Genomic DNA, 26,035 nt, shown 5'->3' on the forward strand with positions numbered 1-26,035 from the left:
TATATATATATATAATTAAATCAAAAATATTTAACAACTACAACTGCCATTTGGGAGCAAACAAAATCTTATATGTATTTATTTAGAGACAAGGTCTCACTACAGGAGCGAATAGTCTTATTTATTTGTTTAGAGACAGGGTCTCGCTGATGCCCAAACTAGTCTCAAACTCCTGAGCTCGAGTGAGTCTCCTGCCTCTACCTCCGAAATTACAGGCATGAGTCACCGCTCCTAGCCAGAATCTTTTCTTTTCTTCCGTTAATTTAGAAAGTTTATTTTGCCAAGGTGGAGGATGCCAACCCATGACACAGCCTCAGGAGGCCCTGCCGACACGTCCCCAAGGCAGTCAGAGCACAGTTTGGTTTTACACATTTTGGGGAGACATGAGACGTCAATCAACATATGTAAGATGAACATTGGTTGGTCTGGAAAGGTGAAACAACTCAAAGTGGGGAGTGGCCTTCCAAGTCATAGGCAGATTAAGAGACAAATGGTTGCATTCCTGTGAGTTTCTGACTAGCCTCTCCAAAGGAGGCAATCAGTTATGCATGGATCTCAGTGAGCAGAGGGGTGACTTTGAACAGGATGGGGGCAGGTTTGCCCTGAGCAGTTCCCAGCTTGACTTTTGCCTTTAGCATCATGATTTTGGGGTCCCAAGATATTTTCCTTTCCTATTTCCCCCCTTTTCTTTCTTAAATCTTTTAGAGAAAGCATTTTAGAAGAAAATGAGTCTCTGGTCTCAGGCTTTGTCTGATCGCTCATGGCTAGGATGGTTTATTACTAGAGGGGTAGGTCTGGAGTTATGAAGAAAGCTCATTTTTAGGAGGTTGTAAAGTTTCACATCCTATTAAGAGAAAATGGCGGGGGGAGGAAGAACAACAATAAACCAAAGAACAATCCTGGAAAATCAAGATATAAGCCACATTACTCACACGTCAGTAGATAGGTATCAAAGTGGCTTATGTATGTAAATATGTTGTTATTTTTCTTCTGAAGTATAAGTTGTCCAGTTTCAGCTCTCAGGGCTTTCTCAATCAATCAAAATAATAATAATAAAAAAGATAGCTGGAAAATTCCGAAATATATGGAGATTAAACAACACACCTCTAAATATCACATGAGAAGGAAGAAGTCTCAAGAGAAAGCACAACTCAGTTTTCAGTGACTCCAAATTAGGGAAAGTGGGGAGAAAAGAAGGAAAAATGGAAAACATTATTTTGGAGACTTGTAGCCAAGAAAAATTAGAATTCAGTCCAAACTATAGAAAATAATAAATATTGAAAAACGTGAGGTAAGACTAGACTCTAACAACAGGTGCACTATAGTTTTTGAAACATAACATTTCTCCAGTTTCCCATTTTTACTAAAGATGAATCATTGCAGGACTAGTTTGCTTTGTCATACTTGGCCTAATTACTTGCATACAGTGCAGCAAGAATCTTCAATTGTAAATAAAGTGAGTAGGGGAAGGAAGTACCCCACCCCCATGACGACATTGAGTCTTAGGCAGAAGTCAATGTCTTATAGAGCAGGAATGGGGAGTGCCAATTCATGAATAACCTGGCTGAGAGAGGGGTTGTAAGATAGTTGGCATTTACAAAATATTTCATCCAACAACAACAGGAAACACATTCTTCTCAAACTCACATGGAACATTCACCAAGACATATCACGTTCTGGGTTAGAAAACACACTTTAACAAATTTCAATAGAGGTATGTCATACAAAGCATGCTCTTTATTACAATGCAATCAAAAAAGGAATCAATTAAAAAAAAAGATAGCTGGAAAATTCCAAAATATATGGAGATTAGAGAACACACCTCTAAATAACACAAAGGGTAAGGATGAAGCCTCAAGAGAAATTTTTAAATATTGTGGGCCAGGCTCAGTAGCACATGCCTATAATCCAAGCACTTTGGGAGGCTAAGGCAGATGGATCGCTTGGGCCCAGGAATTTGAGACCAGATTGGGCCATGTGGTGAAACCCCGTCTCTACCAAAAATACAAAAATTAGCCAGGCATTGTAGCATGCACCTGTAGTCCCAGCTATTTGGGAGGCTGAGGTGGAAGGATCACCTGAGTCCGGGAGGTCAAGGCTGCAGTCAGCTGAGAGTGTGCCACTGCACCCCAGCCTGGGCAACAGAGTGAGACCCTGTCTCCGCAAAATAAATAAATACGTTTTGAATTAAATTAAAATGAAAAAGCAGCCTATCAAAAAGTGTGGGATGTAGTGAACGTAGTGGTTAGAGAGAAATTTATAGTGTTGAACGCATATATTAGGAAAGAAGGAAGCTCTAACTCAGAGAGGGTTTAATAGGTGATGCACAGGGGATTTTGAAACTGTTGCAGGGGAGCCCTCAAACTGGGGCACCACCAGGGAAGGTTCTTGCCTTTGTCCAGGAGGGAAATTCAAGGGTGAGCTAGAGGAGGAAGAAAAAGGTTTATTGAGGTGGAAGGATTACAGTTCCATGACTGCCCCTGCAGAGCAAGGTCACCCCATAGGCAGTACGTGGAGAGCAGCAGCTCAGGGCACTTCTGCAGTCACATTCATACCCACTTTTCAATACATGCAAATTAAGGGGCAGGTTATTCAGAAATTTCTAGAAAAAGGATGGTAGCTTCTGGGTCATTGCCAGGGAATAAGTACACTGTTCATGCTGCTGCAGTGCATGTCAGCCAGTCTTCAATCTGGTCCAGAGTCAAGCCCCACCTCTGGAGCTGAATCCCACATCCTACCTCAATACTATTCGGCATGATGCTGTAATGGTGGATACATGACATGTTATGTTTGGCAAAACTCATAGAACTGTAGGACACAAGAGTGAACCTTCATGTAAACCTTAATGTAAATAGGCTCTTGTTAATTATGATGTATTAATATCAATTTATCAATTGTAACAAATTTATCACAACACTGTTAACAGTAGAGGAACTTATTGGCAGAAGGACAGGCAGCTTATGGTACTCTGTACATTCAGCTTAATTTCTCTGTAAGCCTGAAACTGCTGTAAGAAATAAAATCCAACCTGCAACATAGCAAGGCCTTGTCTCTACAAAAAATAAAAAATGAGCTGGGCACAGTAACGTATGCCTGTAGTCCCAGGTACTCAGGACGCTGAGGCAGAATGATTGCTTGAGCCCAGGAGGTTGAGGTTGCAGTGAGCCATGATCATGCCCCTGCACTCTAGCCTCAGTAACAAAGCAAGATCCTGTCTCCAAAAAATAATAAAATAAAATGAAAATCTACTAATTGAAAGGGAAAAAAGCATAGTATAATGCCATGCGTAAGAAAAAGAAGAGACTTTTGTTTGTGCGTGTTCACACTAAAAAAATAATCTGGAAAGCTCTACGTCAGAATGTTTATAGTGGCAATTTTTTAGTTTTAGAATCACAGATGATCTTTCCACTTCCTGGTTTTTCTGACTTTTTTCTTTTTGCAACGGGTGAGTATTGCTGGAAAAAACCACAGATGATTGTGAAATGATTTTTGTCAACAACAAAAAAAGATAAGGAAACACAAAATTTGTTATGTATGATTTATCTTGGCTGGGGGTTAAAATTCATTTCCAGAGTAGAGTTCAGAGAAAGGATGGGCTGCTAGTTGCTGGTTAAAGGACAAAGAATAAGTTCCAGAACACGGAAGAGTGAGCAGGTGAAATTCAACACTGGGATCGGGAGTGTTTGATTTGCTAAAGGAAAATGCAAAGACGGCTCCTCCCTTCCAAGGAAACGAAACCAACAGCAGCCGAGGCTCGAGGCTCGGCCAGCAGAAGAGATAAAAGCTAATAGGTCTGGGAGGCAGTTCTGTTGCCACAGGCTCTCCTGTCAATGATGGAACTCAGAAATACCCCAGCCAGAGATCTGGACAAGTTCATCGAAGAGAATCTCTTGCCAGACACACATTTCCGCAAGCAAATCAACCAAGCCATTGACATCATCTGTGGATTCCTGAAGGAAAGGTGCTTCCGAGATAGCTCCTACCCCGTGCACGTATCCAAGGTGGTAAAGGTGAGTCCAGGCCTGCCTGGCCGGGGAGGGGTGGCTGAATGTGCAAGAGTTGAGACTGAGAATCAGAGAGACACACAGAGAGGCACACAGAAAGAGAGAGAGAAGCAAAAATCTAGAACCCAGGGTGCAAATGTGAGTCCAGAGAACTGAGATCTTCTGATTTATCCACATAGATTGTTAAGATAGAATCTGGGGTGAAAGCCTACATCCCTATTATTAACAGGTGACCCCCCTAAAGTTTATGAACCACTGTCCTAGGTCATGCCCATTTCAGAAATAGAGAAACTGAAGCCCAGCTCTGGTAAACAGTGCCCAGACTAGGGCTCACCATTTCTGCAGTGAAGAATAGTATGTTTTGAAAGCAAATATCACCTGCTGGCTGTGAGACCTTGAGCAAGTCACTTTACTCTGTGTCCCAATTTCCTCAGTCACAGTCCCCAATACTGTTGCAGTCTCGCTAATGCACCTTAATGCAGCAGCTTCTCATTGTCTGAACTAGTACCCGAGGTTCTTTGTCCTGCGTCCAAGAAAATTAAGGAACATGGACACAGAGGTGAGCTTAGAGCAAAAGCTTAGTAAGCAAAAGAAGAAAGCTCTCTTCGCCACAGAGAGGGCAGTCTGAGTGGATTGCCAGATTACAGCTGAATGCAAAAAACTTTTATAAGAAACTGCTCTCCTCCCTGTAACTGTTTGAGAAACTTTTTGTCAGCAAAGCTGTGCAACTCCCCTTACCTTATGCAGCTGTGAGGACGTCTCTAGACAAGCACACAGCGCTGCTTCTCTTGTGTGTATAACTGTGGATTTGTTTTACGTAAGGCCCCCTACCTGTGCTAGTTTCAAGGAGGCTGTTTCTCCAGGACCCAGCCTTCACCATTCACCTAACTGTTTTTTCCTCTTCTTCCCCTCAATACCTCACAGGGCTGTGCAGATTAAGTAAAATAGTTAAGTGTGAACCACCCAGCATAAGCTAGTCAGGAAAAGAACACATATCCCAGATGGAGGCCCCCAGGTTTGGATTGTATCACCACCTACTATCTGGGAGATGGAGCTGATCTATAATCTCATTTTCCCATCCGTAAAATAGAAACTAATGATAATGGTACCCAAACCACAGCATCACTGTGAACATTATAGGACTTTAAGACATGCAATGCCTTCAGAACAGCAGCTAGTGCTCCATAATGTTAGTGATTGTTCCTGTCATTTTATTTAGGGAGATTTGCCTCGCTAAGCATCGGTTACTGTGCTTGTCTTTTTCAGGGTGGCTCCTCGGGCAAAGGCACCACCCTCAGAGGCAGATCTGACGCTGACCTGGTTGTTTTCCTCAGTCCTCTCACGACTTTTCAGGATCAGTTAAAGCACCGGGGAGAATTCATCCGGGAAATTAGGAGACAGCTGGAAGCCTGTCAAAGAGAGGAAGTATTTTCTGTGAAGTTTGAGGTCCAGACTTCTCACTGGGACAGCCCCCGTGCGCTGAGCTTCATGCTGAGTTCGCCCCGTCTCAGGAAGGGAGTGGAGTTTGACGTGCTGCCTGCCTTTGATGCCCTGGGTGAGAGCTCCCAGCTTCTTTTTCTCCTTTTTCCCATTTTGGAGCAGAAATCTCCCACAGCTTGAGGCTTTTTTGCCCCAACAGGGCATCCCTCTAAGGCAGGGTGGGAGGAGGAAATCTTAGGATCTCTCCCTGGGCAAGAATGACTAACATCATGATCTATTACAGAAGAGACATTAAACAGCAAATTGGCATAATTCCAGGACGAAGTCATTTCTTACAGAACAGCTGCAAGGCTTACTGGTTCTGGTTATGGCAAAACATGTGAATTTTATCTATCTAAAATCCGAGAGCAAAGATGTGACTTAAAGTTCATATTACTTTCATCTTTGTCCCAACATGAGGAGATCTCATCAAACGTATGCAGCAGGTTGGGAGACAGATATTTATAACCTGCAGGAACATTTGAACAGGAAGTATAACCTCTTGGAGGCCCCATTTCCACATCAGGAGAATTGGTAAAACCATGCTACCTATATCATACCATTATTTTAAGTGGTAAATGATCACTTAGTGCTTATTAGTCATCAGACATTCAGGTCTGATGAGTAATAGGTATTCAAAAATGTGAATTTCCAGTAGGTGTAGTGGCTAATGCTTGTAATTCCAGCACTTTGGGAGGCTGAGGCAGGGGATCGCATGAGCCCAGGAGTTCAAGACCAGCCTGGACAATGAAGTGAAATCTTATCTCTACTAAAAATTTTTAAAAATTAGCTGGGTGTGGTGGTACATGCCTGTGGTCACAGGTATTCAGGAGGCTGAGACTGAAGGATCCCGTGAGGCCAGCCAGGTGTTTGAGGTTTCAGTGAGCCATGAAAATGCCATTGCACTCCTGCCTGGGCACAGAGCAAGAGCAAGACCCTGCCTCAATCAATCAGTCAATCAATCAAAAATATGAATTTCCCAACTGTATGTGAAGGTACCTCAGAACACCGCAGTGAACTCACAGAGGGCCACAGAATAGTTTAGATTTTAATTTTTGAGGGAAATGCAATGACATCTGTCAGATACAATGCAAACAGCTACTATTAAATTGTTTGAACTTAGTGATTAGTGGCTACTAATTAATAGTTGGTAATAGTTGGTAATTATTAATAGTTGGTAATTATTAGTGATTAATTAGCAAGTAATTAGTACTTAATTAAAGGAACTGTCAGGGTCTTCTTTGGGCCTAGGGCAGCCATGAAAAAAAAAATGCTGACACTCTGAAGACACCAGGGTATGAGAAAGTTTTGGATTCTCTCCTTTGTGCCATATCTTGTGTTGGGGACTGGAGTACAGGTCGTGGTGGCTCACTCCTGTAATCCCAGCACTTTGGGAAGTCAAAGTGAGCAGATCACTTGAGGTCAGGAGTTCAAGACCAGCCTGGCCAACATGGTAAAATGCCATCTCTACTAAGAATGCAAAATTTAGCTGGGCGTGGTGGTGGATGCCTATAATCCCAGCTACTTGGGAGGCTGAGGCAGGAGAATTGCTTGAACCCAGGAGGCAGAGGTTACAGCAAGCCAAGATCACACCACTGCATTCCAGCCTGGGCAACAGAGCGAGACTCCATGTCAAAAAAAAAAAAAAAACCTAAGTAAAGTGGGGTGAAACAATAGACAGCCATGGGTGTTCGGGGTGATGGAGGGCCCCTGAGCCTGAGTGGTGAGAAGGAGTGCACCATGGGAAGATCTGGGGGTTCTGGGAAGAGGACCGGCAAGTGCAGAGGCCCTGAAGCGGCAATGACCGTGGCACGTTTGAGGAAGACAGAAAAGGTCAGAGCAGTAGAAAGTGAGCAAAGGAAGCAAGACAGGAGGTGAGGACGGAGAGGTTGCAGAGACCAGATCACCCCGACATCACTAGCCACCATAAAGACTTTGGGTTTTTAAATTCCAGGTGTGGGATGCAGGAATCAGCAAGATCAGATTTTAAAAGCTCTCTCTAGGTGCCAGGTAGAGAACAGGCTGTGGGGGAACCTGTAAAGAGGTTGCCTCCATCATTCAGGCATGTGACGGTGGTGGCTTGGATGGGGTGATGGCAGTGGAGAGGGCAGGAGGGAGGATCGAGAATGGACCTCAGGCTTCCCAGCCCTGGGCCTAATGCACTTTCCAGTCGAACCCCATGGCCAGGGAGCTTGTCCCCCAGGGTGACTGAAAGAACCTCAGAGAAGAGCTGACACCTAAGTTGTAGGTTTTGCCTCAACAGGTCAGCTGACTGGCATCAATAAACCTAACCCTGAAATCTATGTCAAGCTCATCAATGAGTGCATCTTACTGCAGAAAGAGGGCGAGTTCTCCACCTGCTTCACAGAACTACAGAGAGACTTCCTGAAGCAGCGCCCCACCAAGCTCAAGAGCCTCATCCGCCTAGTCAAGCACTGGTACCAAAATGTATGGCCCTCCTGCCAGGCCACTGTGGGTCCTGTCTGGACTGGGAGCAGAGGAGGTGTGGGGGGAGCAGAGAAAGAAGTGAAGGAAAGAGGAGGGGGAGTCCTGGAGGGAATAGAGGGAGGGAAAGAGGAGAGAAAGGAAAAAGAGGTGGAGAGGGAGGAAGGAGGAGTTTGCAACGAAAAAAGAAAAGAGAATGAAAGGGAGGGAAGGGAGGAAGGAAGGGATTTTGGTGTTCTGTTCACTGCTGTATCCCAAGAACTTAGAACAGAGCCTGGCACATAATAGTTGTAAATAATTGTTGAATAAATGAATCAGTGCTACACACACACACACACACAAACACACACACACACACACGCACACAGAGAGAGAGAATGAGAAAGAGACAGAGAGAGAGCGCGAGAGAGAGAAAGAGAGAGAGTCAACCACACTCTTCAGAAGGTAGATAAGACAAAACAAGTTTCAGAGAAATATATGTTCAGATGCCTCTTCTACTTACTGGCTGGCTGACCCTGAGTAAGCAACTTAACCTCTCTGTTCTTTCTGTTTTCTCATTTGCAAAGAGTAGCATGTCACAGCTAGAGTAAAATGGCATATAGCTGGTGCTAATAAATGCGATATCTTTTAGCCACCACAAGAGTACACATAATAAAAGCTAACATGTATTGTGTGTGCTTAGCTCATCTAAGATGTGATATGCTTTTCTGTTCACTTTAAATGCCCTGAATTTTAGTCAACTTTCACAGTGATTCTGTAAGTTAGATAAAGTTAGGTATTATTATTAAACCCATTTACACTTAGGTCAACAAGAGTAACTCCTGGGTCAGGTGACTAATTTGGCCAATAACTAGCAGAAGTAAAACTTGAATTTGGCTGGGCACAGTGGCTCACACCGGTAATCCCAGCACCTTGAGAGGCCACGGCAGGGAGTTCAAGACTAGCCTGAGCCACATGGCAAAACCTTGTCTCTACAAAAAACTAAAAAATTAGCCAAGTGTAGTGGTGAGCACCTGTAGTCCCCACTACTGGGGAAGCTGAGGTAGGAGGATCACTTGAGCCTGGGAGGAGAAGGTAGCAGTGAGTCAAGATTGTACTACTGAACTCCAGCCTGGTGACAGAGAAAGATCAAACAAACAAAAACTTGAATTTGGGTCTACTGACTTAGGAGTTTGCCTGATAATAACAGGCATTCAATATATATTTCTTGAATGAATGAATGAAAATAATCAGGGATAAACTTCCCAATTTAAAAATAACACCTCTAGGTAAAAGAAGACAACCGTTTAGTTGCTAGACTTCTAAGTGTTTGCTGTTCCATGAATTTTAATCATGGAGCCCCTGAGCATGGTAGAATTTACAAAAGCAGTTCTTGACAAAAGCAGCACTGCCCCCAGGGACATGTTGAAAATTAGACCAGGCACGGTGGCTCACACTGTAATCCCAGCACTTTGTGAGGCTGAGGTGGGTGAATCACCTGAGGTCAGGAGTTCAAGACCAGCCTGACCAACATGGTGAAGCCCCATCTCTACTTAGAGAGAGAGAGAGAGAGGAGAGGGAGAGAGATATGAAAGACAGAGTAAGGTCTAACATATTTAAAGTTTTTATTTTATTCTGTGAATATGACATTTCTAGTTATTTTAAAATTTTTATTATTTTTTAGTCTTATGTTTTATTTGCACTTCTTTTCTCTGACGTGAACACACACAGATTCATGTGTGCATATGTATATAATTATATACCTGTAATTAGCTGGGTGTGGTGGTATATGCCTGTAATCCCAGCTACTCAGGAAGCTGAGACGGGAGAAGGCCTTGAAAACCAGGAGGCGGAGGTTGCAGTGAGCCAAGGTTGGGCCACTGCACTCCAGCCTGGGCAACAGAGCAAGACTCCATCTCAAAAAAAGAAAAGAAAATTAATGAGGGTGTTTTGGTAACCATGGTCATAGGAGGACATGGGTGCTACTTATATTTAGTGGAAAGAGGTAGGAATACTAGTTGTGCAATGATCAAGAGAGTCCTACACAGCCCAGAATTGTCTTTCTTTCTTTCTTTATGCTGTTCTCCTTTAAAACAAGACAAGATTACAGTAATTTAACTCCGCTAACCACCATCATTACCACCTCCAATTTACATGCTACATTTCTTGTATATTTCAAGTCTCTCTATATTTTCAAGTGCCTCAAAGCATTATTATTGTTTTAGAGCCAATGTTTATTTAATCTACTCAGAGATTTACTGCTTTCTTCACTATTCATTGTTTCTTACACCTCTAACATTCCATGTGGGGTTATTTTCCTAAATGACTGTTCATCCTTTGGGATTTCTTTTGATGATGGCCTATTGGTAGTAAACTCCCTCAGTTTTTGTTTGTCTGAAAATGTCATGTTTTTGCCTTCGTCGTTGAAGGGTGCTTTTGCTGGGTGGCCATTTCAGTACATTGAATATGTCATTCCATCTTCCAGTGTCATCATTAAAAAGCCAGTTGCCAGTCTAACTGCAGCTCCTTTGTAAGTAACCTATTTTATTCCTCTGGCCGCATGTAAGAGTTTTTCTTTGTCTTTGATTTTGTTTAGCTTCAATCTGCTGTGTCTTAATGATGGGCTCCTATAATTTGTCCAGATTGGGATTCCTTTAAGATTCCTGAATCTGTGTATTGGTATCTTCAGTTTTAAAACTTCTCAGCCATTCTTCTAAAATATGGATTCTCCCCCATTGTCTCCTCACCTCCTGGAATTCCAATTAAATGTATGTTAGACCTTACTCTGTCTTTCATAGCTCTGTACTCTTTTTTGTATTTTCTTTTTATCTATTTTTTCATGCTTTATTCTGAATAGTTTCTTCTAATTTACCTTTGAATTAAGCAATTTTCTCTTTAGCTATATCTAATTTACTGTTAAGCTATTAATTATAGTTGCCATTTTTATCCTAAAATTTCTATTTCTTTTTTTATATCTGTCATGTTACTTCTTATGGTTTTTAATTTACTACTAATTTTTTTTTTTTTTTGAGACAGGGTCTCCCTCAGCCACCCAGGCTGAAGTGCAGTGGTGCTATCTCAGCTCAATGCAACTGCTGTCTACTAGGTTCAAGAGATTCTCCCATCTCGACCTCCTGTGTAGCTGGGATTACAGGCACCCACCATCATGCCTGGTTAATTTTTGCATTTTAGTAGAGACAGGGTTTTACCATGTTGGCCAGGCTGGTCTTGAACTCCTGACCTCCGGTGATCCACCCACCTCAGCCTCCCAAAATGCTAGGATTACAGGCGTGAGCCACCACACCTGGCATAATTCCCTACTAACTATTTAAAGTTTTTATTTTATTCTGTGAATATGATATTCCTAGTTATTTAAAATTTTTTATTATTTTTTAGTATGATGTTTTATTTGCACTTCTTTTCTGTGACATGAGCACACACCAATTCATGTGTATACATATATGGCTCTGATACTTCTTCTTACCTGTCCTCATTCAAACCACTGATCACAGAGAGAGGACTATTTTTTTTATATTTAATTTTTCTATTTTGTTAGGTTTTTGGGGGAACAGGTGGTGCTTAGTCACATGAATAAGTTTTTTAGTGGTGATTTCTGAGATTTTGGTGTAGCCATCACCCAAGCAGTGTACATTGTACCCAATGTGTAGTCTTTTAACCTTCTCCATCCCCCTCCTTCCCCCCAGTCCTCAAAGTCTCATGTATCATTCTTATGCCTATGCTTCCTCATAGCTTAGCTCCCACATATATGTGAGAACATACAATGTTTGGTTTTCTGTTCCTGAGATACTTACTTAAAATAATAGTATTCATTTCCATCAAGGTTGCTGTGAATGCCATTATTTTGCTCCTTTTTATGGCCGAGTAGTATTTCATGGTGTGTGTGTGTGTGTGTGTGTGTGTGTGTGTGTGTGTGTGTGTGAGATATTATCCACTCATTGATTGACAGGCATTTGGGTTGGTTCCATATTTTTGCAGTTGCAAATTGTGCTGTTATAAACATGCGTGTACAGGTATCTTTTTCATATAATGGCTTCTTTTCCTCTGGGTAGAGAGCTAGTAGTGGGATTGCTGGATCTAATGCAATCCCATTAGAATTTTAGTTCTATAAGGAATCTCCAAGCTGTTTTCCATAGTGGTTGTACAAGTTTACATTCCCACCAATAGTGTAGAAGTGTTCCCATTTTACCACATCCACACCAACATCTATTATTTTTTGATTTTTTATTATGGCCATTCTTGCAGGAGTGAGGTGGTATCGCACTCTGATTTTGATTTGCATTCCCCTGATAATTAGTGATGTTGAGCATTTTCCCACATGTTTGTTGGCTATTTGTGTATCTTCTTTTGAGAGTCCTCTGTTCATGTCCTTAGCCCACTTTTTGATGGGATTGTTTGTTTTTTCTTGCTGATTTGTTTGAGTTCTTTGTAGATTCTCGATATTAGTCAGATGTATAGATTGTGAAGATTTTCTCCCACTCTGTGGGTTATCTGTTAACTCTGCTAATTATTATTTCTTCTGCTTTGCAGAAGCTTTTTGCTTTAATTAAGTCCCATCTATTGATCTTTGTTTTCTTTGCATTTGCTTTTGGGTTCTTGGTCATGGAGTCTTTCCCTAAGCCAATGTTTAGAAGGGATTTTCCGATGTTATCTTCTATCATCTTTATGGTTTCTGGTCTTAGATTTAAGTGTTTGATCCATTTTGACTTGCTTTTTGTATAAGAGGAGAGATAAGGATCCAGTTTCATTCTTCTACATGTGACTTGCCAATGATCCCAGCACCATTTGTTGAATAGGGTGTCCTTTCCCCAATTTGTGTTGTGCTTTGTCAAAGATCAGTTGGCTGTGTTTGGCTTTATTTCTGGGTTCATTATTCTGTTCCATTGGTCTATGTGACTATTTTTATACCAATACCACGCTGTTTTGGTGACTATGGCCTTATAGGATAGTTTGAAGTCTGGTAATGTAATGCCTCCAGATTTGTTCTTTTTACTTAGTCTTGCTTTGGCTATGTGGGCTCTTTTTTGGTTCCATATGAATTTAGTTTATTACTATTTCTCTTTTTTTCTGTTGGTCATCACTCTTAGTGTTTTGTTTCCTTGTGTGCCTGGTTACATATGTGCTCATCATGGTATTTGAAAATTATTTGTAAAATAATTTGAGGTTTTGGATTATGTATACTCCTCCACAAAGAATTTTGTTTGCTTCTGTGCATTTCTTAGGAACATTACAAGTCCTTCTTCTCAGTTAATTTTCATAATATCCTTCTAAGGTAGGTGCTATTGTGATCACTCACTAAGCAGATGAAAATAATGAGGCTCTGAGATCCTAAGTCATCTACTTAGAATTGGACAATGGTGAAGCCAGGATTCAAACCTACATCAATAAGAATCCAGAACTCTTAACAAGAGGCCAGCAAACTTTTTTTTTAAATAAAGGGCTAGATAGTAAATATTTTAGACTTTGTGGACTGCACATCCTCTGTTGCAACTGCTCAACCCTGCCTTTGTAGCATGAATGCAGTCATAAACTATACAATAATGAATGAGCCTTGATTTGTTCCAAGAAAACTTTATATCTAAAAACAGGTGGCAGGCTGGACTTGGGCCAATAAGAAGTGTAGTTTACACAAAAGTTGAGCAAACCCATTTTTTTTCTGATTGTTTTTCCTCTTCTCAGTGTAAGGAAAAGCTTGGGAAGCCACTGCCACCTCAGTATGCCCTGGAGCTCCTGACGGTCTATGCTTGGGAGAAAGGGAGCTTGAATACAGACTTCAACACAGCCCAGGGATTTCGGACGGTCTTGGAATTAGTCATAAACTACAAGCAACTCTGCATCTACTGGACAGTGTATTATGACGATAAAAACCCCAGTATTAGAGAGTACCTGAGCAGGCAGCTCAGCAAACCCAGGTATGGTATCCCCACATGGATTAGCTCCCCTATGTAAATGAACACCTGGATACAGGTGCAGTGCCTTGTAAATGGAGGAGGTGGGAGGGATCCCCACTTGGTGAGAATCTCAGTTTGCCTGTCATTGTGCTGGGCATTTTACTACTGCCATTTGATTTAAATGCTTACCTCTAACCCTGCGAGGCAGGCTCTATGCCAATCATTTTACAGGTGAGTAAACTGAGGTTCTGAGAGGTAAGGAGCTTGTCTAACCCTTAACAGAAAATGAGTAAAATAGCTGGAATTTGAACTGAAATAAGAACAGCAGCAACAACAATAACAGTAATTGCTCCCAGGTATTAAAAGCTTGCTGTAAGACCAACACATGCTAATATAATAGTAAAAATTATTATCAGTATGACTGACATGTGTGTCATGTTCTAGTCACTGTGCTAAGCATTTCACATTACTTGGCTTTTTCTTTCCTCACACTATAGCCTTTGAGATAGGCATGTGGAAGTACCCACATTTGACAGAAAGAAACCTGAGGCTTAGAGAGTTCAAGTGACCTAACCAAGGGCACATCACTGATAAAGGGCAGAGGTGGGATTCAAACCCACATCTGTCAGGCGCAAGTGCAAGGCTCCCTCTCCCCGTGCTTACTGCCCGCTGGGGAATAGGGCACAGGGGACGTAACCCTGGGAGCCCCTCCTCACGCTCTGAGTCCCAGCCCATCCCAGGCTACATTTTGCTCTGCCAGGAGCATCTGGACTCCAGGACAGAGCCCCAGCTCCTCACCTGTCCCTCTCTCAATGTTGCTCTACAGGCCTGTGATTCTGGACCCGGCTGACCCTACAGGAAACTTAGGTGGAGACCCAAAGGGTTGGTGGAAGCTGGCACGAGAGGCTGAGGACTGGCTGGATTACCCATGCTTTAAGAATTGGGATGGGTCCCCAGTGAGCTCCTGGACTCTGTCGGTGAGACCTCCTGCTTCCTCCCTGCCATTCATCCCTGCCCCTCTCCACGCAGCTTGAAACTTATAGTTTGAGACCATTCTTTTTTTTTTTCTTTTTATACTTTAAGTTCGGGGGTACATGTGCAGAATGTGCAGGTTTGTCACATAGGTATACATGTGCCATGGTGGTTTGCTGCATCCATCATTCCGTCATCTACATTTGGTATTTCTCCTAATGCTATCCCCCCATCCTCCTACCTCTTGCTATCCCTCCCTTAGCCCTCCAACTCCCACATACCCCAGTGTGTGATGTTCCCTTCCCTGTGTGCATGTGTTCTCATTGTTCAGTATCCACTTGTGAGTGAGAACATGCGGTGTTTGGTTTTCTATTATTGTGTCAGTTTGCTGAGAATGATGGTTTCCACTTTTTTCCATGCCCCTGCAAAGGACATGAACTCATCCTTTTTTATGGCTACATAGTATTCCATGGCATATATGTGCCACATTTTCTTTATCCAGTCTATCATTGATGGGCATTTGGGTTGGTTCCAAGTCTTTGCTATTGTGAATATTCAGCCAACAAACATACGATAAAAAGAAAGCTCATCATCACTGGTCATTAGAGAAATGCAAATCAAAACCACATTGAGATACCATCTCACACCAGTTAGAATGGTGATCATTAAAAAAATCAGGAGACAACAGATACTGGAGAGGATGTGGAGAAATAGGAATGCTTTTACACTGTTGGTAGGAGTGCAAATTAGTTCAACCACTGTGGAAGACAGTGTGGTGATTCCTCAAGGATCTAGAACTGGAGACCATTCTTTCCAACATACTTACCTCTTGCCAAAGGCCATTTATATTCGTATAGTTACAAGCTGTACTCCATATTTTACAGTCATTTTGGTCACAAACAGAGAGTTTCTAGAATTAATCACATCCCTTGTCCAGAGTTCATTCCCCTAAGAGTAATAATAAATAATCTCTAACACTACTTATTGATTACCTGCTTTGGGCTCAGGTTCTCTCCGAAGCCCTTTAATATACACTATTTCATTAAATATTCACAACAATCCCATGAAGCATGCTCTCTTTTTAAAAATTTTTATTATTTTAGATTCAGAGGGCACATGTGCTATTTGTTATACAGCTATGTTGTGTAACGGTGAGGTTTGGGCCTCCACTGATCCTGTCACCCAGTCAGTGAACATAGTACCTAATAGGAATTTTTCCCTTGCCCTTCTCCCGTTCTCCTCCTCTTTGGAGTCCCTAGTGTCTATTGTACCCATCTTTAGCAGATGTTAAGTATTTGTTTTTCTGTTTCTGGCTAAATCCTGAAGGCCTTAAGATAACGGCCTTCAGCTGCATCCATGATTTCATTCTTTCTTATGGCTGCATAATATTCCATAGTGTAGATAGACCACATTTTCTTTACCCAATCCACCACTGATGCGCACTGAGGTTGATTTCATGACTGTCCCAGAAGCTGAGGTTTGTTAGTCCTTCCTCAAAGGGGGATCCAGCTGGCATGTCATAGTGTCCACCATAAAAGCTCAGTGAGCTCCAGCTGCAAGGTAGGAAGACTCCGTGATGTGATCATGTGTCTCACCCTTTCAGACTGAAAGCATCAGTGAGGACGATGAGACCTGCGATCCCAGGATGTATCAGAAATATGGTTACATCAGAACATATGAGCCCTCTTATTTTTCTCAATACTCCAGCACATTCCAGAAAGCATCTACCCCACAGGAAGAAGAGAACTGGACGTGCACCATCCTCTGAATGCCAGGACGTCTTAGGGGAAAGGGTTCCAGTGTTATCCGGACCAGCCCCTTCATTTCCAGGTGGGACCCTTGATCCAGAGAGGACAAAGGTCCTCAGTGAGCTGGTGCACGATCTGACAGAATCCAGGTCTCCTGACCCCTGGCCTTCTATGCCCTCTCTCCTATCATGGATAACCTTCCCCACAGCCTTGCCTCACTCCATCTATTCTCTGAAAATATTCCCTGAGAGAGAACAGAGAGATTTAGGTTAGAGAATGAAATTCCAGCCCTGACTTTCTTCTGTGCACCTGGTGGGAGGGTTATATCTAATGTATTATCGATGACAATAAAAATAAAGCAAATACCATTTATTGGGTGTTTATTAACTTCAAGGAACAGATCCAAGAAGTACAGATGCATATCTAGAGGGGTGTGTGTGTGTGTGTGTGTGTGTGTGTGTGTACGTTGATTTAACAAGATGTATTTATTGAGAATTTACTATGTGCCAAGCATAGCTCTGGGCTCTGGGAACACAGCAGTGCACAAAAGAAGACAGAAATCCCTGTCCTCATGACCCTGCAGAGCCAAGACTCCCAGAATTTTTTAAGTAAAAAAGTCCCTGTCCTCATGGAGTTGACATTTGTGCAAAACATCTTAATATTAGATGGTTTTTCTATTACTAATCTTGAAATAAGCATCTTTGAGTCATCCTTTCTCCATATCTCTGAGAAAAATTTTAGAACTTCCCTGTGTGACACAGCAGCCACTAGCCACATGTATCTATTAAATGCTTGAAATGTAGCTAGTCTAAATCTACATGTGCTATGAGTGCAAGATGTATACTTGGTTTCAAAGACTTGGTACAAGCAAAAAGAATGCCAAGGTCTTGCCAACTGATAATTTTTTAAATTGTGTGCTGAAATGATAATTTTCGATATATTTGAGTAAAATCAAAATGAACTTCATCATTTTCTTTTCCCTTTTTAATTGTGGCTACTAAAAAATGTGAAATCACACATGTGGCTTGCATTACATGACGTATTTCTTTTTTTTATTGCATTTTAGGTTTTGGGGTACACGTGAAGAACATGCAAGATTGTTGCATAGGTACACACATAGCAGTGTGATTTGCTGCCTTCCTCCCTTCACCTATATCTGGCATTTCTCTTGGACAGTTCTGCCGTCCTAGGTAAATCACTGGATTAAAGAATCAACTATACTGACTTACACTGCCACATCGTCACACTGTTCTTGGGACCAAGAACCAGCATCTCATTCATAAGACTCCAAAATATAAAACTCTCACAGGTAGTCACAAAATAACCAAACAAGTTCTTATCACCTGACTTGCTGGTCACTTGGGTGGCTGCCAAGCAGTCTTTGGTCTGTCCAGATTATATTCTTCCATTTAGCTTCTCAGCATCACTGTGAGATGGGTTTTGTTGTTATTCTCATAATAATAAGTGGAAGAACTTGAGGTTCTAAGAGGCTACAGTGCTTGCCCCGGGTCACCCAGCTGGTCAGGGGCAGAATCTGAACTTGAACCCTAACCCTTCTCTCCGTAAAGCTCATGTTCTTAATCACCATGGTGTATGGTCTTCATGTGTCCTCGTTCATTGAATTCTTATTTTTCCTACTCTGGCACCATGAGAACCAGAAGCACTGATGTCCAAGGCAGGGGAAGATGAATGTCCCAGCTCAACCTGAGTGCAGATTCACCCTTCCTCGGTCTTTTTGTCCTATTTGTAGACTGGATTAGATAATGCCAGTCTGCTGATTCAAATATAAATATCTTTCAGAAGCACCCTCACAGATACACCCAGAAATGTTTCACCAGCTATCTGGGCACCCTTAGCCCAGTCAAGTTATCACATAAAATCAATCATTGCACTCTCCATGCTGATAGGCAAGTGTGGACATCCCAATGTAATGGCTTCATTATATTTTACAATGTGGAAAATGCACTTGTGTTGCCTTTTGAGAGTGTTTCATGTTATAACAACGCCAAAGCCAAGAGCAGATTAATGGAATCGGTAATTAGTTGCTCGATTGAAGAGACACATGGCCACATGATCAGACTTCCATCTACAACAGAGCCCGGTAGTGCACCAGGATTGTTTTTCAAAGGGCATATACGTTTCTGCTGCAAATGACATGGGCTTGCTCCAGAGTCCTGGGGGGTCTGTGTAATAATTCTCTAATTAGATATTGCCATAATCTATGAATGACATCTTTTCCCATGACTGACAGTTGGAACGCCATGGGGTCTGCCATGGTGGTATGGCTCAAGTAGAGGGGCAACTTGCACTGCAGCTTATACCAGCTGCAGAGTCCTTAATGACTTCATAAAAGGGTGTGAATTTCTGTACTTTCCTCACTCTGAGATGTAATAGTGGTTTTGATTTACTCTCCTGGCCAGGGAAGTGGCAGTTTCAAAGGCATCCCCATGACCTTCCTCACTGTGATAGCTCTCACTTAACCTCAGGCTAATGTGGGGTAGTGTCTTTTACCAAGCATGTCCTTTTTGAACATACCTTCAAGGGACAGGGAAATGATCACCAGGTAGGCCCACAGACACAGCGGGCAAATTACAAGCCTGACTTGGCCAGGGCTCCATTTTCCACTCTTGGCTCCTACATGCCCCTACTCTGATGGAGACAGAATCTGGTGACATTTTGGATCTTCCTGCATCGTTGTCAATGTTGATCCTCTGCCTGACAGTCTTTGAAATGTTGAGTGTTTCCCCTTTTTCAGTGTATCATCCTCTGAATAAATGGCCATAAGTCCCTTGGGGGAAACCATTACTATATATGCTATGGTGTTGCACGGTCCTTTCCCAAGGGAACTCTGCTTCCTCCTTGTTATTGGGGTCTAGTCTGAGAACTGGGTCAGGTCCAACAACCGGGAAAGGATGATGACTTTTTATTGGAACGACTGCCCTTAGCCCCCTGGTCATCCAGCCTTGATTTCTTCTAATGGCATAAATTGAGTAGTGCCCTTTCAAGAGACTCATCCATTAAGTCACTAGGAGGCCACATTGTATTCATCGGGTCCCTAACTCTCTATGGGTCATGACCCCTGGCTGCCCCTCCAACCTCACCACTCATTATAATAACTGCACCCACTTGGCTTCTGCTGCTCTGGGAGTCCTGCCTGCCCTATTGCCCTTACCAATCCAAGCTCTGTAACAGCCCATTTCCCGAGGAGGCCACCATCAAAACACCTCGTGAAGCAGGTGCCCCTCTCTCGAGCACACTCCTTATGACCTTGGGGAATATTTTGTCCCCTGGGACTCTATTTCCAGACTTACATAGCAAACATATCCACTCCTCCTCACTGTGCCCACTTCCCTTGGCCTTTTAACTCCTTCCACCAGCTCCACAGTAATTCTGGAATTTCACACTTTTCTGCATTTCTAGGAGCCATCCTAGGAGTCAGGGAAAATCTTGGCCTCACAAGCAAATGGGACAACAGTTGTGTGCCAACATGCCTGGCAAATTTTTTAAATATTTTGTAGAGATGGGGTCTTGCTATGTTATCCAGGCTTGTCTTGAACTCCTGGCCTCAAAATCTTGCCTCCTTAGCCACTCAAAGTTCTGGGATCACAGCTATCATACCCAGACAAATTTTCTTATTTTAAAAGGCTGAATAATATTCCATTGTGTGCACTGCATGTATTAATTTTCTTTAACACATTTATCCATTTATAGTTGCTTAGGTTGCTTCCACTTCTTGGTTATTGTGAATAGTGCTGCAGTGAACATGGGAATGCAGTTATCTCTTCGATATGCTGATTTCAATTCTTTTGGACAAATACTCAGAAGTGGCACTGCTGGAACACATGGCAGTTCTATTTTTAATTTTTGAGGAACCTCCATACTGTTTTTCACAGTGGCTTCCCAACAAGAACAAGAGTTCCCATCCCTCTACATCCCCTCACTTGTTAGGTTTTGTTCATTTTTTTTTTTAAAATGATCACCACGCTGCCAGGGTAAGGTGATATTGCATTGTGATTTTGATTTGCATTTCTCTGATAATTAGTGACACTGAGTATCTCTTCAGACACCTGTCATCCATTTGTATATCTTCTTTGGAGAAAGATCTATTCCAATCCTTAGCCCGTTTTTAAATCAGGTTATTAATTTTTTTGCTGTTGAATTGTAGGAGGTCTTCACATATTGTGGAGATTAACCCTTATTAGATATATGGTTTGCAAATATTTTCTTCATTCTGTAGATTGCCTTTCAGCTCACTGATTGTTTCCTTTGCTATGCAGAAGTTTTTGGTCTGATGCAGTCCCAGTTGCCTATTTTTGCTTTTGTTGCCTGTGTTTTACCTAGTTGGCCAACTGATCTTTGACAAGATTGCCAAAAATACACAGTGGGGAAAGGACAGTGTCTTCAACAAATGGTGTTTGGAAAGCTGAATGCCCGCATGCAAAATAATAAAATTGGACCCTTACCTTACACCACACACAAAATCATCTCAAAATGAATTAAAGGCTTAAACATCAGGCCTGAAACTAAAACTACTAGAAGAAAACACAGGGGAAAACTTCATGACATTGGTCTTTCCAGTGATTTCTTGGATGTGACACCAAAACCACAGACAACAAAAGGCATTTATTGTTATATGGCATGTGAGGAAGGGGTTCAGTTCCAGTTCTTCCAATGTGGATGCTCAATTATCCCAGCAGCATTTGTTGAGGGACCATGCTCTCTGCAAAGCCACCTCTTAAATATTCCCAGAGCCCATCTATGTGGGAGTCTGTTTCTGGACTCTGCTCTTTTCCATTGGTCTATTTTTTGTATCCTTGAGTTAATACTGCCTTGTCTTCATTACTATAGCCTTATAAATCTTCGTATCTTTAGGAGAATTCTGTTCTCTTTTTATCAAGCCATTGGTTCCTCTTAGCCCTTCCTATTTCTACATTAGTTTTATACTCAATTTGTGACACTCCTCCCAAAACATGGGGAGGCATTTGATTGGAATTACACAACTTAGTTTGAGAAGAATAATGTCTATATTTTATACATATCTATGTAGAATTTGATAATGCTGATCAGGGACTTGGAGTTTCTTTTCATTAATTTTAGTCCTCTTTAGCGGCTGTAACAATGTTTTATCATTTTCCCTGCAGAGATCTCTCACAGCCTTTGTCATGGTTATTCTCAGCCATCTGTTTCAGTACTGTTCTACTTGGCGCTCTTTCTTTCATTTCATTTTGTAATGATTGGTTCGTGGGAGACTTGAACGTTTTCAGCAGTGATATTTGGCTATAACATTATAGGTGATCTTTGTATTTTTCTAAATTTTCTGATTTTATTGACTTTTTGCACTAAACTTGTATTATTTGTGTGGCCATGAGAAATAATAAACGTATTTTTCTTTAAAAAAAAAAAAAAAAAAAAAAAAAAAGCTTTTGAGAAGTATTTCTCTCAGATAAGCTCTGATCATTTGTGCAAAGTTGGCAGGCGCAGGCTACAGAAAGTTCTGGGGTGCTGTTGTTTGGAGCTGCTGACCCAAGGACAAATTCACAAGATTTGGAAACAGAGGAGCGAGTGTATAAGAACAAGGGAAACTGTCGTATAAAATTGAAGCATCTAAGCCGGAAATTTCTGAGTGTCCAGAGATAAATTTCCTCAGCTCCTCCCTGCTGACAAAACCAAACTAAGAAGAGTTAATGTTTAGCCAACAGAAATGAGAGTGAAGTTCACGGAAGCAATTAGGACACAGCTGGAAGTGTTGAGACTGCAGTGAGCCATGATCAAGCCACTACACTCCAGCCTGGGCAACAGAATGAGATGCTGTCTCAGAAATAAGTAAATAAGTAAATACATAAATAAATTTGGGTGCAATTGTGGCTTTTAGTGTTGTAGAGAGGATGAGCTAATGGATGATGGATTTATGCCAGTACCTCATATATAGCTTATTTTAAAGGAAGTTAGAGCTTATTATCATGATTATTCAAAAAATATTTATCAAAGGCCTGCCCTTGGCCATGTTCTGAGCTCAGGGCTAGGAATGCAAAGATGAACAAGAGACTCTTCAGGGACAATTGTCCGATGAGGTAACAGGCACTATTTATGAGAGGTCTAATCAATAGAGTTCTATTTCTCTTATAATTATCTAATAAATGATCTAATAATTTATTAGAGTATTAATAAATCTGATGGCAGGAATCTGTGGGGGGCAATGGCCAGGTCTCGCTATGTTGCCCAGGCTGGTCTTGAACTCCTGGGCTCAAGCAATCCTTCTGCCTCCATCTCCCAGCATGCTGCAATTATAGAGGCATGAACCACTGCACCTGGCCTAAAATTTTACGTTAATAAAAAAAAATGCATGTGTTTGAGGAGTACAACTTGATGCTTGAATATCATGCTGTATACCTGAAATTGGCATTGATTCCAATTCCCTGGTCACATGTCATTTGGAGCATAGGGTCTTTGGTGGATTTAAGAGGTGCCTCCCTCCCTACTCTCAGCCATGTGACACCCAGAATCCTATGAAATTAAAGATTTTGTGTTTGGTCATAGGAGACTTCTATTCACCATCTTTTTTCTCTCCCACAAATGTCCAGGCCTCCATAGTCTCCCACATTACAACTCTGACCTAAAATCAACCTTACTCTACAGAACATGCAGGATTACAGAACATGCAGGACTACTATGATCTTCGTACATCACGTGGTCAAAGTTTGATGTATTAGTTAGGATAACACCAGCTGCTGTAACAAACAGTCCCCCAAGCTGCAGCATAGCTCAGATGCAATTTAAGTGTCTTTTTCACTTAAGTAATCGTCATGTTGCATGTTCTGGTTGGCAGGTGACTTTTTTCCATGCAGCAATTCAGGGACACCGGTTCCCGTCATCTGTAACTCTGGCTATAGGCAGGACAAGAGCAAAAGGGAGGGGCCACATTCCCTTAGTAAAGTTCTTGATTTGGCTCATGCCTGTAATCCCAGCACTTTGGGAGGCTGGGGCAGGAGGATCACTTGAGCCTAGGTGTTTGATACCAGCCTGGGCAACATAGTGAGACCCTGTCTCTATTTTGAAAAAAAACAATAAATATTTAAAATAAAAATACAAACTCTTGGTCTGGAAACAGCACCCATTATGGTCACTCACATGCCTCTAGTTGGACTTAGTCATGTGACCACACCTACTCACAAGGGAGGCTTGAAAATGCTGTGTGGGTGTGTGTTCAGGGGAAGAAAATAGAAGATTTTGGTGAACTGGTACAGTCTCTGCTGCACGCAGGCTTTGGCTTCAGGGAAATCGGTTTTAAGCCCAGATCTTACACTTGCTAACCACGTGGACTCAAGTAAGTCATTTCACCTCTTAAGACTTAGTTTCCTCATCTGTAAAATGCATGGAGCAGCACAATCTTCACCTCAGGTTGTTGGTGGATGGATTAAATGAGATAATACAAGCAAAGTGTTGAACACAATACCAGACACACACTGGTTCTCCATAGATGTCAGCTCAACACAGAGTCAGTGGACTAAATTGCTAACCTGTGTTACATATTACACCTTATGCTGAGTGCTTTGCACAAAAGCAAGAATTATCAGAGATTCTGATTGTTTTTTCCACTGTACTAATGTAAGAAGTTGTGGAGATCATGTCACAGTTCACAGCGACCGTCTATGTTTGGGAGCAAGGATGCTGGAAGCAGAATCCACCATAGCTGTAACTTGCCCAAAATTACAGACACCTTTATATCTACTGAACTGAATCCTTTGACTTGAAGACCAAAGACTGCAGCATGCCTGAAGGGACAGCCAAAATCCTTTGACTTGAAGACCAAAGACTGTAGACTGAAGGGACAGCCTCAGGACTGTGGATGCCTGTCCCTTCCCTGGCTTGGATTTTTGCTGACCATTGGCAAACCCACTGAACTCAGGATCACTGTATAAAGTGACACATTGAGCCTAGTGCCAGGATGTTGAGCGTTTGCAGGAAGCTCTCATGATTTTTCTGCTAAGTCAGCTAATAGGTAGTCCTCTGTCCCTTCAAGTTACAAACACACCCTTCATTCAGGAATTTGAACGTCCAATCCTTGATATTTTATCAATCCTTCATTCTGTGGTCAAAAGGCAGACTTCTCTCCCAGTTGAGACTGGAAGTTAGCAGCCTGCCTTCAGGGATGGGTTGTGGTTGCCTTCTGCTCTGTTTCCCTGAGAAGCTACAAAGTCATTCCAGGGAGGGCTAGAGCAGCTCTTTCTTGAGAGGAAACATTTACTCCTTCCAAGTGTATTGGTTAGTGATTGCTACATAACAAACTACCCCAAAACTCAGTTGCTTAAAACAACTGTGAAGTGATTGATGCTCACATGAGCATGGGTTGGTTGATCTAGGCTGGGCTCAGCTGGGCGCCTCTGTACACGCTGTGGGTTCTCCTGAGCTCGACTCCTTGCTGTTGCATTAAAAGCTGTTCTGTGTGTGTGTCTTCTGGGGCCCAGGCTGATAGGTTTTGGACATGGCAGAAGCATAAGGGGGTAAACAGAGACACATGAATCCACTTAAGGCCTCAGCCCAGCACTAACATGCCATCATTTCTGCTCACATTCCACTGGCCATGCAAGTCACATAGCTGAGCAAACTCAAGGATTTGGGAGGTAACAATAGTCTTTAGTGGAGGAAACTACAATATCCCATGGCAAAGCATGGATCCAGGGAGGAGTGACATGGAGGCCAGTTACTCAGTTTACCACACTGAGGTCTGGCAGATGGCTAGAGTTGGCACTTTCTCTCAAGGGTTAGGGTAGAGGGTGTGTTTATGGATTCTACAGTGATCCTGGGGCTGGGAACCTCTGTAAGTCTCTTTCCCAGGGCCTCTCCATCTCTCCTCTACATGGTCCATTCTAACACCTGCCTCATCTAGATTTCTGTACCACGCCCAGCTTCTTGTGAGCATCTCTTTGCTGCCAGAGGGAGCTGTTAGACAAGCCTCCAACATGACCCCATGCCAGCATTGTCACCTATGTGTTCACATCTGAATCAGAGGAAACGCCTTCCAAATGAAGCCCATCCAAGTGGAACCCCGCTACCCCCATCAGGCAACCACAGGCCTCTTCAGCTTTCTTGGGTGTGAGGCAGACCTCAGAACCTCTGTGTCTCCCAGCTAGATGGAAAGCTCTCCAAAGGGTCCTTGGGAAGCCAGCTGGACTGAGGCAAGGAACATCACACCTCCATCCATCTCCAAAAGGGAGGGGAGACACCACCTGACAACAGTTCTCTCCAGTGCAGTCCCCTTGCCAATCATTGCTCTTCTCCACACTCCAAACCCTTTATATATTCTTGACATGGTTGAGGAATCCCTTATAAATTCTGCATTTGGGAGTTTGTTGCATACTTAGTTTGGCCTCTGGAGTCATCTATATAAGAGCCTCAGGCAATGGGACTTTACTTATCAAACCATTACTGGATGCCAGGTGCTGTTCCAAACACTTTGTAAATATTAACTCATTCAATCCTCATATAAATCCTATGAGGT

At 42.3% G+C, this 26,035-nt stretch overlaps 1 protein-coding gene across 2 annotated transcripts; it reads left to right on the forward strand.

Moving 5' to 3' along the window:
- Positions 1-3,504: 3,504 nt before the first annotated feature.
- OAS1 (2'-5'-oligoadenylate synthetase 1) lies at positions 3,505-16,908 on the forward strand. Of its 2 annotated transcripts, none has more exons than XM_017543044.2 (6): positions 3,505-4,010; positions 5,271-5,559; positions 7,747-7,931; positions 13,605-13,837; positions 14,643-14,793; positions 16,524-16,908. In XM_017543044.2, exons 1-6 carry the CDS (start codon positions 3,831-3,833, stop codon positions 16,554-16,556), a joined length of 1,071 nt encoding a protein of 356 aa, XP_017398533.1. In that variant the 5' UTR covers positions 3,505-3,830; the 3' UTR covers positions 16,557-16,908. The 2 variants fall into 2 exon arrangements, with proteins under 2 accessions (XP_017398533.1, XP_017398516.1); XM_017543027.2 differs by having other exon boundaries at positions 3,506-4,010; positions 16,392-16,908.
- Positions 16,909-26,035: the final 9,127 nt, after the last annotated feature.

This window comes from Cebus imitator, unplaced genomic scaffold (genome assembly GCF_001604975.1).
Source record: "Cebus imitator isolate Cc_AM_T3 unplaced genomic scaffold, Cebus_imitator-1.0 Scaffold8, whole genome shotgun sequence".
Lineage (NCBI taxonomy): Eukaryota > Metazoa > Chordata > Mammalia > Primates > Cebidae > Cebus > Cebus imitator.